At 42.9% G+C, this 19,003-nt stretch overlaps 2 protein-coding genes across 5 annotated transcripts in view; one reads left to right on the top strand and one right to left on the bottom strand.

Annotated features, from left to right (window-relative positions):
* Positions 1-19,003, bottom strand: part of DOCK1 (dedicator of cytokinesis 1) — a 367,459-nt gene that overhangs the window by 230,430 nt on the left and 118,026 nt on the right. The gene's annotated exons all lie outside the window — the stretch shown is intronic.
* The window catches only part of INSYN2A (inhibitory synaptic factor 2A), a 45,427-nt gene that overhangs the window by 3,452 nt on the left and 22,972 nt on the right, over positions 1-19,003 (top strand). Inside the window, exons 2-3 of one of the 3 annotated variants that reach the window (XM_034061792.1) lie at positions 12,080-13,250; positions 14,471-14,755. In XM_034061792.1, the coding sequence (XP_033917683.1) occupies positions 12,085-13,250; positions 14,471-14,669 (1,365 nt within the window). In that variant the 5' untranslated portion in view covers positions 12,080-12,084 and the 3' untranslated portion in view covers positions 14,670-14,755. Of the gene's footprint in view, positions 1-12,079; positions 13,251-14,446; positions 14,756-19,003 lie in introns of those variants that run through there. The other 2 variants (XM_034061791.1, XM_005143730.3) reach the window with 2 other exon arrangements.

The raw sequence follows: 19,003 nt of genomic DNA, 5'->3' as shown, positions 1-19,003 counted from the left end.
AATAAGTTTTCCACTGATTTTAATGCAGAGGAGTGTAGGCAACTAAGGGCCATTTTCAGTCTGAATTAAACAGAGATGGATTTAAAAGCCATAGGACTGAAGACTTCTAAGTCCTGCGATATTTGGGTGCAGATCTGAACTCTTTAATCTATCCTTACAGGAGATTTCTGTCCTTGCAGGGATGCTGGAGCTCTGCCTATCAGGTTCCTCAATCTCTGCACATCACTGATTACTTGGCCTCAGACTCATCCCATATAAAACCGTGTGTTAAACACCCCACAAAAACTATGCAGTATGTCCAGATATATCTGAGGCTGCAGCAGCTAAAACAGACAGATCAGAGTAATCATTTGTAACCAGTAAAATGCCCTCGATGTGCTCATGTACGTGGTATAAATTCAACTGTATGGCTCAGTGCAGCCAAATTACGTGGAAATTTCTAATAACTGAAATGAGACCTTAGAATTAATTTTCAATGCAAGAAACTACAACTAGGAAAATAATACTGTTTATAGGATTGTAAAACAACAGACTGCTTTGGGTTGGAAGGGACCTTAAAGCTCATCCAGCTCCAACCCCTGCCACGGGCAGGGACCCCTTCCACTGGAGCAGCTGCTCCAAGCCCCTGTGTCCAACCTGGCCTTGAGCACTGCCAGGGATGGGGCAGCCACAGCTTCTCTGGGCACCCTGTGCCAGCGCCTCAGCACCCTCACAGGGAACAGCTTCTGCCTAAGAGCTCAGCTCAGTCTCCCCTGTTCTGGCAGGTTCAAGCCATTCCCCTTGGCCTGTCCATACAGGCCCTTGTCCCAAGCCCCTCTCCAGGTTTCCTGCAGCCCCTTTAGGCACTGGAAGGTTATTTGAATACTAAGCAGAAAAACAAACCAAAGCATTCACCCCCAGTTTAGTTCAGGAGAGCAGCATGGACTAACTGGCCAGCAACACACAGAAAAGAGCACTTCAGGAGAGGACAACAGTCTTGGATAAACTGTTCACTGCGGTGCCTTTTCCTGCAGGTATGCTGTTACCTCTTTAATTTCCAGTATCCTTATCTAACACCAGAGTCCTGTTGAACAGGCTAAAAACGCAGTTACCCAGTGGACCAGAAAACACGTAAGCACACGTGGCTTTTGCACCTGATGTAACTACATCTGCAGAAACAGCCTATGGCTGACACACCGGCTTCTGAACAGCAAGAGAGCGTTGTAGAAGCCCTCTGCAAACTTCTCTTCATCAGGTGCTGTCTGCTGCAGCTCTGTGGTCCTTCCTCAGCATCAGTTTTCTCTGCTGAAGAATGCTTTTCCCCATATTGATTTCCACTTGGACACCCTGCTCCTTCCTCCTCCATCCTGCACAGCTCAAACCCAAAGAGACCATTAACTACTCCTTTCCCAGCAGTCTACACCATGCAAAGACTTTCCCCCTCTGTCTGTATTTACTTTTACTTCCATTTTATCAGGTATAGGAATTCCTGATTATTTGTACTGAAATAATACTGGCAGCATTCCAGCCTTCATTCATGCTTTTGACATCCGGGGGTTGAGAAGCAAGTGGTTTGTGTTATTTTTGCCTGGCCATGGTCGCTGTTAGCATGCTTATAAATAAAGCCCACGTAGGTATAAAATTAAACCATTTTAATAACAAAAGCAAAGGAAGATCATTCCATGTGCTCTAAGTGAGGAGGAAGTATTAGAAGAAGGATTTACTTGGTGTGTGCTCTTCCCCACTTTCTCTGCTTGTTCTATGCTGTCCTTCCTCATCATTTTCTCTTAGCCTCCAGGTGCAATGCAGACACCTAGTACTAGTTCAGTTGTAGAAGAGCCAGACCTATGAAAGGAGTCAGAGCCATAGCACCTAAAGCTGTAGAAATGGGTTAGGGTTAGGGGTTAGGGGGTTAGAAATGTCCAGCACAACTTAACATTAGTTAAATATTGACCTTTTGTATTTAGACCCCACTTTGACCAGTGTTACAAGGCCTTTACAGCTGAAATACAGCCCACTTCCATAGTGGGTGACCTAACTGCAGGACTAAGAAGCCTTATTGACTTGGTGAGACACACAAAGCAGAACACAGGCATGACGTACATCCAAAGCTATGCTCAAATAGGGCAGTTTGGGTATCAGCATCATTTGTGCTTCCTGGAACATCACAGCAACGAACAGTCATGCCAGAGCTGTGATGCTATTGCTTGGAAGAAGCTGGTGAGGTCAAAGCTGATGCAAGTTTGACAGCCATAGGTGTCATACATACTGTATACACCATATACATGGTATAAATGACTTACAAACTAAAACAGGGGCTCTGTGATGCTCAGTACAAACCCACTGAAGCACATGTGTAAATTCAGGACTGTAATTTAAGGAACATCAAAAGCAGTTTTAGTTTGGTTAGTTACTTCCCGCTGTCCTTGGGAGACAGAAGAAGAAGAAACAATAGAGTGACACAACTAATATTTGTGCATTTATATATGAATAAGAAAAAAGAAGTCCATAGCAAGCCCAATCTCTTCTTCAAATCTTCAGTAATCTGTTCCTTATGCCCATTTTGTTATTATATGCATTACTCCCTTCTCCAAATGCAATCAGAAATGAATGAGGACATACCCACAAGTAAAGACATTTAACTTGTGGATGGGTTTAACACATTTTGTGTGTATCAAGGCCATTAGCAAACAAAACAGAGCAATACCTCTAAGGAGCTGACAAAGAGATAGATAAAACATTCCAAAACTGAAGAGAGTTCAGCAGAAATTATACCTGAACAGCCCAGTACCACCAATGACACTGATCCATTCTGTAGGCTGAGCCTAAGGTGCTGAATTCAAGATGATTCTGTAGTTTAGGTAGTCCTAGCTGAGAATAAAGTGTTACATTCTTGCATTAACACTCTGTGTTAGTATAAAACCATACAAAGCCACAATAAACATGATGCACATTGTGTCTCCTGGATGGTTGTGGTGCCTGGAGGGTTATCAGGCAACTCTGATTGATAACAGGGGAGTTCTCAGCCACAATACATCAGCTTCAGACAAGCAGAGTGTCTAACTCCAACAGACAAAAGGGACGTAGGAATACCCCTAAGAGTATCTCTGCTTTAACAGACTTCCTAATTATCCATATCACAAATAACCTGTCCTAAAACATCATCCCCAGATGGTGAGATCTCAACTTCTCAGTGTCCCAGGTCCACAAAACCTGGAAGCAATTTAGCCAACAGCTCCACACCATCTTTGCACACTTATTCCTTCCCTCTTCATTCCCTATCCAGCTCTTCCCACCCTCATCCAGGAGGGTTGTCCATGGGACCTGGAATGAGCTGTTAGCCATGGTGTCACCTATCAGCTCCCACCCTCCTCCCAAAGTCCTTGTGTCTGATGAGAACTTAAGGCTTTGGGAGCTGAGATTTGGAGCATTCACAGCACTGTTCATATTTAAGACACCTTCCCCTCCTATCAGAGCTCAGCCCTTCTATCGCATTACTTATGTTAAAATAATCTTTAGAACCAGCTTTTATGAAATAAGCTTTGCTTCTACTGCTCCTCACTTGCAGTTCAGCTATTAAAACATAGCTTTTGGTCTACAAATAACACTTTTGGGGGTGACTAATGCTCATTTTTGTACAGGCGTTTGCTTTAGCAGAAGTCACACTGGTTTGGTGCTTCTCTCACATTTCACTAACATCAGCACACTCAGATCTGACTACACACTGATAACTTACAATTACAGCAGAGTCAGGACCTGCTTGAAAGCAGAAGCTGTTCACAAATGTGCTCCTTGAGAGCCCTATAATGGTTAAATTTGCAAGAGACCTTAAAGCTGATGCAGATCTAACCCCCTGCCATGGGCAGGGACACCTTCCACTAGCCCAGGTCATTCAAAGCCCCATCCAACCACGGCCTTAAAGAAGGTGAAAATTACACTGCCTTTACTTCCTGCTGGCAGCATTGGGGTGCAAATACAGTCTCCCAGACTGAGATTCTCCAATTAATATCCTGCTAATGATACTTTAGACCTGAATCACCCGGCAGTGTTGTTGAGCAGCACTTCACACCCTCCCAAGGCTTGTCTGCACGCAGCCCTAATCCGAGTGGAAAGAGCTGACAATGTTCTGATGCCTTACAACCACAACCTCAGGAAAGTCATTCCTGTCTGTCATCTCCTATTTGTAGTAAGCTCTAGCACAGACAACCAAACGTGTTTTCCATACAGTGAGATTATCTGCATTCCAAAGGGAAAGGGCTGAGCACTGCACCCAAACACACTGCAGAGCCCTTCCACTACAGGCACAGCAAACCTGACGATGCAAGACCGAAGCATGGAGTTAAATCACAGCATCCCAGCCTGGTTTGGGTTGGAAGGGACCTTGAAGCTCATCCAGCTCCACGGGCAGGGACCCCTTCCACTGGAGCAGCTGCCCCAAGCCCCTGTGTCCAACCTGGCCTTGAGCACTGCCAGGGATGGGGCAGCCACAGCTTCTCTGGGCACCCTGTGCCAGCGCCTCAGCACCCTCACAGGGAACAGCTTCTGCCTAAGAGCTCAGCTCAGTCTCCCCTTGGGCAGGTTCAAGCCAAGAGGTTAGGTTTAGATTAGATATTAGGAACCTGCTTACCTCATCTTTCCTCTTTACCCAACATGTGAAAAGCTATGATGAAAAAACAAACCAGCTGCAGTTCTGTAGGTGTCTGCAGTTCACGTCTGCAGCCCCAGCACCCAAATCACCCTCTCTGTGCATCTGACAGTTTTACACACCTGTTGGCCGAAGCTGCAGACCAAAACTGCTCTTTTTCCCTGTCATTTGATCATTGATTTTTCTTCTTGAACACCCACAACAGCTATTGATGTTCACTAGGGACAATTAAAAGTTACTATTACACAATGCAGATAAGCGACCGTCTTTAAGCTCTTGGTTTTAACAGCTTGCTATTTAAATTATTTAACACAAAGTCCCATAAAAATGAAAAAGCCTTCCAGTGAAAGCACGCTGCCTTTTGGGCTCCTGGAAAACAGTACAGTATGAGCAGAACTCTTTGTGATTCTCCTAGCAACACATCCTCAGCAGCATCCTTACACTGCGAGTACCAGCTGTAACACTGACAAAGAGGTGCACAGATTTACATGGCTAAATAATGCTGATAAACCTTTCCTCATGTTTCCAGAGGAGCTGCCTAGCACAGTAAGGAAAAGTAAGGATAATTCCTTGAAAGTAATCCATTTAATGTTGGGTTTCTTTTTTTTCTCCAGTAAACTAAATCCTAGCAAATGTCTGACATTATAACTGTGGATGTTATAATGTCATAGAACAGGGAATATCTCTGGACACTGCATTTGTTCCAATAGGAAGTTAATAGTTATTAAACTCAGACCACAAGTGTATTGGTTTTAATGCAAGTCTCCTGTTAGTGTTACTATTACTTGCATATAAAGTAGCCCTTATTGTATAGAATTTTACTACACTGAATAAATTCCTTTTCATTCCATGCATGTTACAGTAGAGGAAACACCAAAAACCTCAGTATTATTCAAATCTGTGTTCAGAATCTGTAGCAAACAAGTCAGAATTATAGCAAATAGCATCTAGCAGCTTGTGCATTCAGGGAAATGGTTTTGTTTCTATGGAAGATTTCAAGTAGTTTATCCTACAACACATTCCTGCTTTATCTAAGATACTGCAGCCTTATTAAATCATACATTTGATTTTCCTGCCCCTTAGTTCTAAGGCTCACAAGAGCATTTAAAGGCATTTCTTGTCTATCTCAGCCATAAGGAAATGATTTTTATAGGCACAGAGCCTACCAATGGATTGGAGAGGGGGAAAAACCAGACAAATCACACATGATTATGTTTATTCCAAAGGAAGACTTTCAAGGCAATCAGGAATCTATCACGTGTCATCACTGGAACTAGATGACTGATAGCTCTATGGTCTGAAATGGTACTAAGAGCAACTGTACCAGACGTGTGTGTAGTTTACAGTGCAATGCTTTGTTTCCATATTATATATCCCAAAGCTGGTTTGACACTGACTAAAGGCTCAGTCTAAGATAGGAGACTTTGTGTCAGCCAGTGGAACCTTTTAGTTTCTTTCAGTGAAATACAACCCTTCCTGCACAAGCTTTAATTTTGCCATGGAACCTACAGGAGCTTTCTGTTCTGATATGGTACTGATGCAGGGAAATGCTGGTGATGCTCTCTACTGCACTGAGGTTTGCAAGCTTCTCAACATTGTAGGGCTATGGCAGCTCACCCTGGACTTGATAAAAGACAATATAGAATTGCTGCAATAAGAATTAATTCAGTATTGAGCACTAGAGAAGGAAATTAAATTCAAATTCACTGCCTAAGTGTTTCAAAACAGATGAAAACCCATAAAAGACCCATTTGGCATTGACCAGCACTGCTAACTCAGTATGAACAGTTCTGATGAAAGGAGGACAAACTGGCCTAGCACATCGGTTTTCTATGTCAACAGATTCTTTGGTGGTGGGGTCCTCATAACAAACACCAGTACCTTTTACAGCACAAAACTTGGGTATCCCTGCATCCTTGAATTTACCTTTCTTCTCATTCCTGTGTATTAAAACTCTATAAAACATTTGTAATAACAAAAGTTTCTGCAAACACCTAAGAAGTGGCTCATCTCCTTCTTGTTTTCCAACGTTTTTGCCGGTACATGGATATTTCTTACTCATATTCAGGATCCTGCTGTATGGTTTGCAAGTTCGTATTGTAACACAGTTAATCTAGGGCTGACAATAACTAATGAAGTGGAGACCTCATAAGCCTTCCAGTATCTGAAGGGGGCCTATAAGGGTGCTGGTGAGGGACTGCTCTTCATTAGGGACTGCAGTGACAGGACAAGGGGTAATGGGTTGAAACTTAAACAGCAGAGGTTTAGATTGGATCTAAGGAAGAAGTTCTTTACTGTGAGGGTGCTGAGGTACTGGAATGGGTTGCCCAGGGAGGTTGTGAATGCTCCATCCCTGGCAGTGTTCAAGGCCAGGTTGGATGAAGCCTTGGGTGCCATGGTTTAGTGTGAGGTGTCCCTGCCCATGGCAGGGGGTTGGAACTGGATGATCTTAAGGTGCTTTCCAACCCTAACTATTCTATGATTCTAAATTTAAATGCCTGAAAGTTGAGGAAATGACATGATATTAAAAACCATCTACTTAAACTTAAGAAAAACATTTAGATCACATGTAAAATAGCTTCAGGTTGCTGCCACAGGTTTATATGATGCTATATTTAAAATTAACACAGAATAGGCTTTTATATTGTACTTGTTTCTATGAAAGAAATCAAAGTTTCTTTCAGAAGTCTGTTTTTAACAATAGAAGCGTATTGTATTCTACCTATACAGGATGACTTATAGATATCAAATAGCTTTTAGCAACAAATATGCATTTTATGATGGTATTTAGACATAGAATACTGGCATATGAGAAGGGGGGATTTCTCATGAGACAGCATAGCCTCGAGATACTCCACAGCCTGAGGATGCTGCAGGTCACTAATGAATCCTTTTTAGGTGATGAAGCCCAATTATTTGCAATCCTTTGCATTAGTTTTCCTTCAAGCTATTCCACAGGAGCACAAAACACCCCTGTGTGCTCTTAATAGGGGCACAGAAGTTTACAGCTGCATCTCTGAAGCCTTCATTGGGTCTGCAAGCCCAGCAATTGAAACCTGTGCCTTTCACCTGCATTTGGAACGTGGGAAGGTTTAACTCTGCTCTGCTTATTAACACATTTAGTCTTTGAGTATACACTTCTGGGTCCTAAACCTGACAGAAACAGGATTTAAATTACAAGGCAAGCTACAAATCTCCTTCCCCTTCATTAACAAATTAGTCAGGAAATTCAACACCATAATTCACTTCAGAGTGCAGTGACTTTGCAGAGGTCTGGTTTAAAGGTGGAGGTCCTGTATAGATTTCCTTACATACCTAAGCTCTTCCTGCTGACACAGACTTGAACACAACTGTTGGGAGCCCACAGCTCCCCATAATCGGGGTGTGAATCACATAAAATAGGTCTCCTTCCTTGAAATGCCCATTGCATTGCTGAACTGAGGGGAAGAAATCTCTGCAGCAGCAGTAATGGAGAACTGAAAGGGAAAGATTTAACTGGACAAACCATGCTATGGAGAACCTGAAATAATAAAGGGGGTGGTTTCTGTAACTTACCCTGAAGACTATATTAACTTAAGGCTTCTCTGTGCATCACTTTTGTATTGTTATTAGTAGCATTTAATAGTTTATTTCCATATCCAGACATAAAGAAACACTGTTTAAGGGTAATCAGCCACAAGTTCATAAACAAATCAAGGCTAAAACCTGACAAATAAGCTCTGTGATTACTTCAATATTTAGCTTAGCAACTCAGCTCATGCAATCAGGGTTTGAGTAACTACAGACAAGAACTCTAAACCTATTAGCTGTATTTAACTGGCATCGGCAATTAAAATCCAAATTCAAAACCTGTATTAACCCCATGACAGAGGATCATGGAATGGTTTGGGTTGGAAGGGACCTTAAAGCTCATCCACTCCCAACCCCTGCCACAGGCAGGGACCCCTTCCACTGGAGCAGCTGCTCCAAGCCCCTGTGTCCAACCTGGCCTTGAGCACTGCCAGGGATGGGGCAGCCACAGCTTCTCTGGGCACCCTGTGCCAGCGCCTCAGCACCCTCATAGTAAGAATAAGCCACTAAAGAAGAGTAAGCCATAAAGTCTGTAGTACTCATTCAAACTGAGAAACTCCATCTCCGGAGTTACCTAAAGTATCCCAAGCTCCTGCAGCTCCTCTTCACAGCCACATATTTCACAGACCAACCTTGCTGAGTAATGGATAGAATTACAGATAAGTAAGTCCAGGGACTGGAACCCAGTCTCTGAAGGTCCAGTCTGTGCCTGTGGCACACTCCTGTTTGCAGGAACTAGTGTGACTGTTGACTTCCAGTAGATATTGAACAACTGAGCAGAGCCTCCCAGGAGACACCAACAGAGATGCTAGAGTCTAAGTAAGCCAAAACTGGAGTTAGTTCCTTGTCCAAACCAAATGAAACAACCAAAAGGGCATTCTATAAAACTCTTCCCTTTGAAATATTGAACTCACAATTGTTTGCTCAACCATTCTTTTACCACATGTGCACATACAGCTCTCCTCAGAGACACTGGCATCCAAGTAAGGCTTATGAAGAAAGTCCAGTTCTTTTGGTTGCTGTCAGTCACAGGGATCTATGAAATTATTAGCCTAAGCTACTAGTGGGAACAGGAGACTTTAAATGAGCTGAATCTATCAGGCCTGGGCAGCTGGGAAAGGGAGACAAGCAATTTTTGAAGAATCAATTTATTGGCTATTAAAGACATGCTTAAAATTAACTGTATCACAGAGCAGAGCACTGCATTTATCTGCTTCTGTTCTGGAGAGCATCGCCAGGCTCTTGGTTTCATATGGGTTATAGACTCCATTAATTCCATCTGTTAAGCCACTGCAAACAGACCCAGTGATGCTGCAGCCCCAGAGATTATGGGATTAAAGTGATATATGAAATAGTCTGAAAACTGAGACAGAAGTACACTAATGAAATAGCAATATTGAACTGTATCTGATTGGATCCTACTGTCAAATAACCAAGTGCCAGAAAACTCACTTGGAAACGCTGAGATATGCTAAGAGATGTTTGTAATAAGTGACTTTCAGACCTAACGACTGATTTTCGTAAGCCTCTTTCATGGCTAAAAACCTCTTCCCAGATGTAATTACTGAGTCGTTCACATCCCTCTAAATGCAACATTTTGTATTTGCTACAATTTCTTAGTAGTGCATGAACTCGCATTAGATTTGAACGCTAATGGATATAGCGGCCGTTGTGTTCCTGCATTTAGGTTTTGGGTAAGCTCATCAATTTAGCAGACAGTTCTGCAGGACTGGCTCCCAGCAGCTCTCCCCTGATGAAAGGGCAGAGGTTGGGGCTTTGACAGTTGTTTTTACAACAGATTTTAGCCATGTCTAAAGCTATTGGCCAATTGCAGGCTAATGGATCAGGTTTGTATTTTATACAAAGCTTCATTATTCACTACAGCACTCCAACATTCCACCCCTAGGCAGACAGATGGATGTCTGCATTTCCTACCACCTCTGCCTGCATTTCCTACCATCACCATCTTTAGAAGCTTGGAACCAGTTCCACATGCACAATGTCTCTCAAGTTAAAGGTATCACTTCCCTTGGCAAACACATAATTAAAGAAATAAATTAGAGATATATAACAGAAAACTCCTGACATTCACATGTAGTTGGTTTATTTCTGCCTCTCCCAAATGTTGCCTGTATCTGTACATCACGTATTAAAGGCACAGGGATAACTGATCTCACCCCCCCCAACCCCAGCAGGGTACAAACCACAGATCACTTTACTGCCCTATTCCACTTCAGTTTCATCTTCAGGTTTTCCTGTAGAACTTTTATTTCATAACCTCCTTTCCCCCAAAAGAGAGTCTTGGTCATCCCGGTATCAGGTACTAGGCCTGTGTATCCATATCTCAGTTAGGAAATGAGTACCTATTCATTTCACATCCCATTATTTGAATGGTTTTGTCTTAAATCTTCCCTCTTTCTGCTTTCTACACAGACTTCCCACATCATACCAATTCACGTAAGACCTTGCCCTTCTCAAATGACTGCTGCTCACTCACCACTACCTGAACCTGACAACTTAGGTGGAAAAAGGCAAATTAGACAGATTTTACAGTATTTCAGTTACTTATTCACAAAGGATTGAGGTCAGGGAAGAAAACCAGGACAGAAATACTAATGGCACATTTGCATTAGGTTAGGTGAAAGCAAGTTGATAACCCCAAAGTCCAACCCTGCAGTGTACAGATATATAGCTGTCTGTCTCAGCAATGTTACTATTACTTTTAAAACCTCATAAAGATTCATTTTCCTCATTGATAATAATTTCTTGACTATATTTTCTTACATTAAAACTAAATACAAACTGCTCATAAGGATTCATTTGTGTCACTGAGCTGACGTTATAAAACAAACTCTATTGTGGCCCTTAAGTCTTCAAGAGCTTCATGGTATTTATTTGATTTTAATTAAAAACCTATTTCAGAAACCACACCTGAAAGTCCCTTTGCTCCTTTTACATTATACTCCGAGTCCCTCGGAGGATACATCGGTGTTTAAATAGGAGATACACGCAGAACACTTGGATTAAGTGGGAATTTGGCATTCCAGTAAATCACAGCATTAGGGAGAAATTTGTACAATAAGAGTAAAAACGACCACTTCAAATGAGGTGTAAAAATGAGGCTTTTAACTACCCCGTTACTACAGATCCCATATGATCTATACAACAATAGAGCTGTTGAGGGGTTTTTCTGCTATGTGCTGTGTTAAGCACTTGGCATCTTCTCATCCTTGAGGAGGTGCTTGTATTTCAAAAGCAGATTAAGTAATTTCTGTGAATCATCACAGGTTTTTTGTGCTGTTTTCTTTCTTTTAGTGCTTTAGGATCCTTTGGGATAAAAAGCTCCATTCTAAAGGCATATTACTGCTTTTTGTCAAGGATGGGTTGGTTTGCATTTGAAGCAAAGCCTTAATTGATGCACTGCTGACTTCTTCCATAAACTGTCAGTAGTTCATCAATGTTACACATACAGCACTACCAGTTGTTAATGATTACTGATCTATAGCTAGGGTTTGGTCTAGCTGCGAAGTACATTAACTATTGAGTAAATTCAGAGAGCCGAGTCCTGAGAACCCATATTGCCTTGCAGTGAAGTCCAACCACTGAGCCAGCACCCTCAGTGTGACAGAATCAAGCAAACAGCTTGAGAAGCTGTGGCTCCTCAAGGCCAAAGTGTTTTATGGACACAGGGCTTGGAGCAAGCTGCTCTAGTGGAAAGTGTCCAGGTGGTTGGAACTGGATGAGCTTTAAGGTTTCCTCCAACCCAAACCATTCCATGAGTGGCTTCAGTCAAAGCAGAATTTAGCTCAGATACTTCAAACTCGGGAGGGTAAAAGCAGCATTTCTGCCATAACGTGATGCTTTCTGAACTGTTTTTGAATGCAGGCATCATGGTGAGTAAGGAGCCCAGCAAATGCTTACTCACCACCTCAGAAAGCGAAGTTGAACCAGCGGCTTCACTCGCCCTGGAGATGAAATACGCGCTGGATCCCAACCGGCAGATCAAGAAACGCAACAAAGCCCTCCAGGTGAGATTTAAAGATATCTGCGAGGCCCAGAACGAGCAGAGGGACAAAGAGCTCTCGACCACACCGGATCCCGACAAGAGAGAAGCCAAGTCCATCTCCTACAAAACCTATCGCAAATACATGACGGTGCCTGCCCGGAGGTCAATACCCAACGTCACCAAGAGCACAGGAGTCCAGACTTCACCTGATCTTAAGAAGTGTTATCAGACCTTCCCACTGGACCGGAAAAAAGGGAATATCCTTAAAAGCGCCTCGACCGTCGACACCTTTAAGGGTCAAAACAACGGGTTTCTGATCGATGTGAAGGACAAAGACAGCGGGGGCTCAGGGGAGGCCGTTCAGTGGGGCAGGAAAGCCGGGAGCCTGCAGACGGCAGAGTTCATTTCCCACATCAACGAGCGCTCCAGCGCCCGCGACAACGAGCACTGGGAAAGCACTGGTTTGCACAGCCCTCCCGTGGGCACTCCTCCTCCTCTCCCTAACTCCTCCGACCCCGCTTTGGAGGATCCCATCACCGCTGCCCGGCCGCCCAGCCGAGGGAAGCAGGCAGCGGGGAGCGAGGAGCCCACCCAAGGCAGGGTCTTCAAGACTGAGGTGGCCACTGTCTATTTACCACCATCTGGTTCCAACGCCTCCCATCCCGACCTGTCTCACCTCACGGCCGACACCGAGTGGTCCCCGTGCCCGACGGCCGAGGAGGACAAAAAGAGGACGGTGCACCTCAATGGTGCTCAGCCCCAGGCGCCGGGAGATGCTCGAGCCTGCTCGTCGCGGGCGCGTTGTCAAGCCCCCGAATGTAATGAACAGACCCTTCAGCTGAACGTTTCGCCCATGGAGGAGAACCAGCCTTGCCCGACGGCCGTGGCGGTCAGCGAGGAATGCCAACAAATCGTGCCTCACACCGAAGTTGTGGACTTGAAAGCCCAGCTTCAGATGATGGAAAGCTTGATCAGCTCTAGTCAGGAAACCATCAAAGTGTTGTTGGGTGTTATACAGGAGCTCGAGAAAGGAGAAGCTCACAGAGAAGGGTGAGTAGAAGCTGTTGAATAAGGTGGTTTTAATGCCTTTTCTAACAAGCTCTGCCTTTGAATTTGCCTATGTGAATTTGCACACACGTCCCTCTGCAGCACACTGAGTTACACGTGATGCTCCTCATCTGCTTTAGGCCAGTCCTAGGGAAAACAGCCAGCGGTACTCACAGACCTCTGCTTATTTGGGGCTGTAATTAAGTAGTTATTTAACGAAGGACCTATAAAATCTCTTCTTGTACCTATTCTAACGCACACAGAACAAGCCGCTTTCCAAACAGGATTAGTGAGGATGCTTCCTATCAGCAACTCGTGTTAACCATAATACCTCACACAGCAAGAAAAGCAGCAGAAAAACCTTAATTCTGTAAGAGACTTACCTCTTTTTAAGATTAAGGGATATTATTCCAACTCGATATAATTCCATTAATGGTGTATGAATCTTGTCTGGTTTATTTGCACCTTCTGAATTGTTAATGATATTTCTCTCAGAAGGAAATGAAAAGTTGGAACATCAAAGTCTTCTTTGCAGCATTTGCACTGCTTTGCACACGACAAAAGCACAAAGAAGCTAAATGTTGTTTATCCCTAACTTATATTACTTAAATCAACCTATAAGCCATTTACAGATAGTTACTATAACGTGGTACAAAGTGAAGTTTACCCGGACAGTTCAACCCATCTCTTACGTTACCTTAAGGAGCATTTTGCAGACTTACTTGCCTTAGTTCGCTAATCTTGATTCAGCGAACGCACCTCAAGATGTGCACTGTTTGTGTGCTTTTAAATACCTCTGTAATTAAACCCTAACTTCTCTAAGGAAATCTGGATCTTAAAATTAGAAGCCTGTAGCTCGTGCTACTTGAAGCAGCGCACGTTTGCATCAGAGCCAAAAAGGTACATCTGAAGATTTGCAATTCAACTCTTTCGTTTGCAATGTAGGAATCATCTTGTTAATCCTTAAAAGATGTTTTGCATTAATAAATCATCTGAGCTCTCGGATGATGCTGTCAACACAGCCTTAGCATTTTGAGTTTACTACTATTCGAGTACCTTGTCAAGTCCTGAATCTTCAGCCTGAGAAGCTCCTTGATCTAGCTGAAGGCAACACAGGCTTCAATGTTCCTAAAGGCTTTTTCCAACCTAAATGATTTTATGATTCCGTGATTTATTTGTTAATTCTTATTCAGAAAAAGTATTCCTCTGACTTTAACCTACAGAAGCTGCAAGCAAGTTGGAGAGAAGTGGCATGCTGCTTGTCAAATCACAACACGTAGAGAAACAGTTCTTCATCATAACTCATCAGCGAGAGCCCTGTGTGTATCAACACCCACATCTACCCACAAAGTCATCTGCTATAAATACCACTGCTTCCTCCATACACTTGTGTATCAATTTTTTAGCTTTTCCCAAAGATAGCAGAGCAACAGCAAATACTCTTTTTGTTGCCCTCACACAAGCAGACCCATTTAATGGAGCCATCACCAGGAGTGCATCCCTGCCCTCAGCACAGAAAAGGTCTTGCCTGAACTATCAACGATTGCTCGTATCTCCAGATAATCCTTCTGGCATTGTCAGCCTGACAAAGCAGTAGTCTGTATTAGCCCTAAAATAGCAGAACTATCCATAAATCCCAGTTCTTCAGAATATCTTCCTGCCTCTCATACAGACTGTAAGACTACATGGTATTTGACCAAAAAGAGCTGATTTATCAGCATTCCTTTACTTCCTCCCCCCTAAGTTCCCTAAGTAATGGAGGAATCACCACCTAAATATACCTCACACATTTTGAGCATCTTTACAAACATGCTGTGGTATGTGAAAGAGAATTAAACTGCTTTCATGACCCTTTGACATTAACTGTAATCAGTGGTTGAGATTCATCATACTTTTGGATAAAGGAGCTGTTTTAAACACCACATACAGAGGTGCTGCATTAACACTTAACCAACAGAACAGGGTTTCTACTTGGAGCCACTTTCAGCTACACTTATATATGTTCTGGGCATGTCCCAAACATGCCCCCTCCCAACTATACATGAAGGACGTAGAGATGGAGGAGGAGATGCATACTTGCATGTTCTCCTCCTGTTTTAGGAATTCTTGGATTCCAGATCCCTCTAATCTGCCTGGGTGATTTTAAAGGAGATGACACAAAGGAGTCCAGCCTGGGCCATTGCTGTTCTCCACTGATCACACTCCAGAGCTGAAGGAACACTCTGTTCTCATGCACAGCATCAACACATTATTAACGTGCAGCCTGTCTTTATCCCTGTTTCTCTCAAATTAGGCAACCATTTCAATAATAGGCTGCCTTGGTTTTTATTAGTATAATCCTTTCCAATTACTGCATTCATTTCGACACCACTTTGACCACAGAGACCCACCACTGTACACTATGGATCTGCTCAGTTTTAGCATATTGATCTTTTCTTCCTTGTATAACCAGGTGTTAGGTCAGTTTGTAACAAGAAATTAAAAGCAATCCTAGTGCTACATCTCTGCCCATTGTAGTGCATAGGAGACGTCCATCTGCTGAAACAGAAATCAGTGTCCTGTGTTTATGGCACTCTCCAGGTTTTCTGATGTATATTAAATTCCTTACTATAACATACATCAAGAAACAAATACAAATGCCAGGCTCTTGTTGGAGAAACCAAACAAAGAAACTCGGCTAAATCCCTTAATCAGATTTTTCTCCCTTCAAGGAAATCAGTGTTCTTTAAGTGCTGTTGTAGAGCCATGGGACTGGTGCTCAGTGGATTCATTCTCACTAATATGCTGGAGGTCTTGAACTGCTATTACTGCAATTCATCACTAAATGAGTCGATGCCAGCAAAATTGTCTCAGCAGCTCTGAAGATAGTGATATCATCCTTTGGGCGAATATCATCTCTGTACACTTTTCAAAGCATCAGTACTACATTATCTACAATTAGCAGCAACAAACACCACTCAACTTGGTGGAAAAGAAAGGGGAAAACCATGAGAGAAGGGATTGATATGATGGAGCCGAGACTTTGAGGCTGCAGCATGACAAATGTCTTCCTCTGATCTATGATCAAACCCCTCTTATTGGTCACAATGCAAAACTGAGCCCATCAAGAGACACAGATCTTAACCATCAGGTACTGCATTCATTTTAATGCATTAAATCCATCTAAATAACACATTGTAGATTTGGGGATGGGATAGAAATCATGACTACCCTGTGACCCTCCAATATCAAAATGAATTATTAAAACTGTCTATTTATGTGCATCATTATTTACTAAATAAGGTAATTATACCTTCCTATGTGGAAAATTCTACCAAAACCAAAGATTACATCACAGCAAATGTCTGTGGTGACAGACACTGGATGTGTTAAATCACATTCCATGGCCGTGTTAAGTCATGCACGAATCAAAGTAACAGCAGCAGCTTCAGTTAAGTCTTCCAGCTTAAAGTTGAAAGAAACATCGCCTCCTATATGATGCAAGGTGCTGCTTTACAACGTAAAACCTGTTTTATGCTCCAAATGATGTTTGCTTTATCTTCTAGTGAACTATTAGTAATCCATAAACTAAAGACACATTTGGCTGTATTCAGATGGAATGCGTTCAATCGAGCAAGCCAAAACCTGCTCTGTCTATGCAGCCTCACTGAGGGCGACAGCATTGAAAGCAAAATGCACATCACTCATCCCCAGACCTGGCTAACCAACACCTACAGACCAGAAGATGAACAGCTAATGAGAACTATTTCTGCTGCTGTTGAACACTGATGACCTGCCCTTTAAATCCTGGCTGTGAAAAGTGAGGGTAATGTGGGGCCCTTCTCATTACACACCAAATGAGCAGTTAGAACGAACAAAGCGCTCAATTTGCCACACAAAAGTCAGCCAGTGTGTTTTGACTCCGAGAGGCCAAATGCTGCACATTAGACCAGAGTGAAATGAATCTGTTTCCGAGATAATTTACATTCATTCATTAGCTGGTGGTGGTGCAGGAATTCAAAGAGCTCTCGGCAAACAGGGATGAAACAAGCAGTCCCAGGCTCCTCCAAAGAGGCTTTGAAAGGATGTGTTCTTGTGGACAGAATTTAAATGTCCTGTTTTTCATGGAATACGGGATATTTGTGTCTCTTATTATCAGTCTGAAGCAGAAAATAAAGCAGTTCTGTGTGTGTCTGGATGGACGTTTGTTTGATAGAGGAGAGCTTCACCAGATGCAGACAGAGCACTCAAGTACTTCTGGCTTCAAGATACCACAAGACTTGAGCATAAACTTACACCAACTCAGGAACAATGGGAAATGAAAGTGAGATAGCCAGAGTAGTTAGTGCTAGTGCTCAGCTTTGCTTTTCCTCTCCTTAGGAGGTGCTTCAAGTCCAGCCCAGCCTTTCAGCTCAGATGAAGCTGACCAAGTAGATCAAGGTAGCAACAACCGTTGCTGTCTAACTCAATCCATCTACACACACGAACCAGCACTCTTAAATCTTGGGATTTCTTCATTTCACATAAGGAGAAAAGGAAGCTTGTAGAGTTAAGAGAAGCACAGCTCCTGAAAGCCCAGCCTTTGGAAGTAACTTGCAGAAATAACACGCCATGGCTTCAGATGGGATTCCCCCCCCATTGGACAGACATGGCAAAGGGGAAGTTTAACAAAACCATTTCTAATAGAAAACCTGGAAATGGATGGAAGAAAACATAACCAGAGGAGAGAGCTGCACTACACATAAGTATGGGAAAACCAGACAGAAGACAACAGATTCCACTGTGACACAAACCGTATCGTATACTGAGTGCCACCAGGTGTTAAGTGCCTTTGGAACAGGACTACCATGATTCCCTTTATTTTGAGCTCTGATCCTTACAGACATGCACTTTGCCTGTCCTTTGGAGAAGTCACATTCATTCTGTGACTTCAGCTGAGATCACCTCCTAAATTCTTACCTCACTACAGTTGCTGTATTTCAGAAATAGTACCACACAGATAGTACCATCACAGATAGTACCTGAACATCAATACACCAAAACACCTTAGAGACTGTAACAATTCACCTTCCCAAGGCAGACATGGGAAATGTCCTTGGATACATCTTCCTTAGTGGAAGTGCTTCAGGGATCTTGTGCTCTTTGGACCAGTGGATGGTTGAGCTGTTTGGCTTTGTCTTTTTTAAGTTCTAATGCATACATATACCATTTCCTTGCTGTTTCTTTTAATACCAATCTTAAGAGTGAACCATACAACTACTGCAATACCAGTCTTTATTTTCTAGCTCCAACACAGACAGAACACCCTTCCCTTCCTTGATTTACATTCATTTGTATAGCTACTCCCGCAGCTGTTCTAACTATACAGTCACTTCTGATCATTAAAAGCTGAACTCTCAGGCTTTGTCACTGCCCAAAAGGTGTAAGTGTCACACTAAACTTAGAGCCATATTCAAGCAAAATGCATTCTGTGATCATTTATGCTTCTCCATTATGCCACTAAAGCAGTTTTAAGTCAAATTCTTTGCATTTGGAGCTGTGAAGGGTCCTACCCTCATGCCCTGTGCTCATTTCCCAATTACAGCTCATCTGTCAGCCATCACTCAGACACTCATCCTGAAAGCAGGGAAAGTATTAAGATTCAATAAAAGCCCATTTACCTGCCCTGACCATAAGTAGCCTGGTTTTCTGAGCTATAAAGCAGTATTCTAGCCTTCTCTCTTTTGTATTCCCCCCAAACTGATGCCTCTCAGAGCTCAATGTACCTTGTCACAGTG

Source organism: Melopsittacus undulatus, chromosome 4 (genome assembly GCF_012275295.1).
Source record: "Melopsittacus undulatus isolate bMelUnd1 chromosome 4, bMelUnd1.mat.Z, whole genome shotgun sequence".
Lineage (NCBI taxonomy): Eukaryota > Metazoa > Chordata > Aves > Psittaciformes > Psittaculidae > Melopsittacus > Melopsittacus undulatus.
The sequence above is the reverse complement of the archived record's forward strand: the minus strand, read 5'-3'. Positions and strand labels throughout refer to the sequence as shown.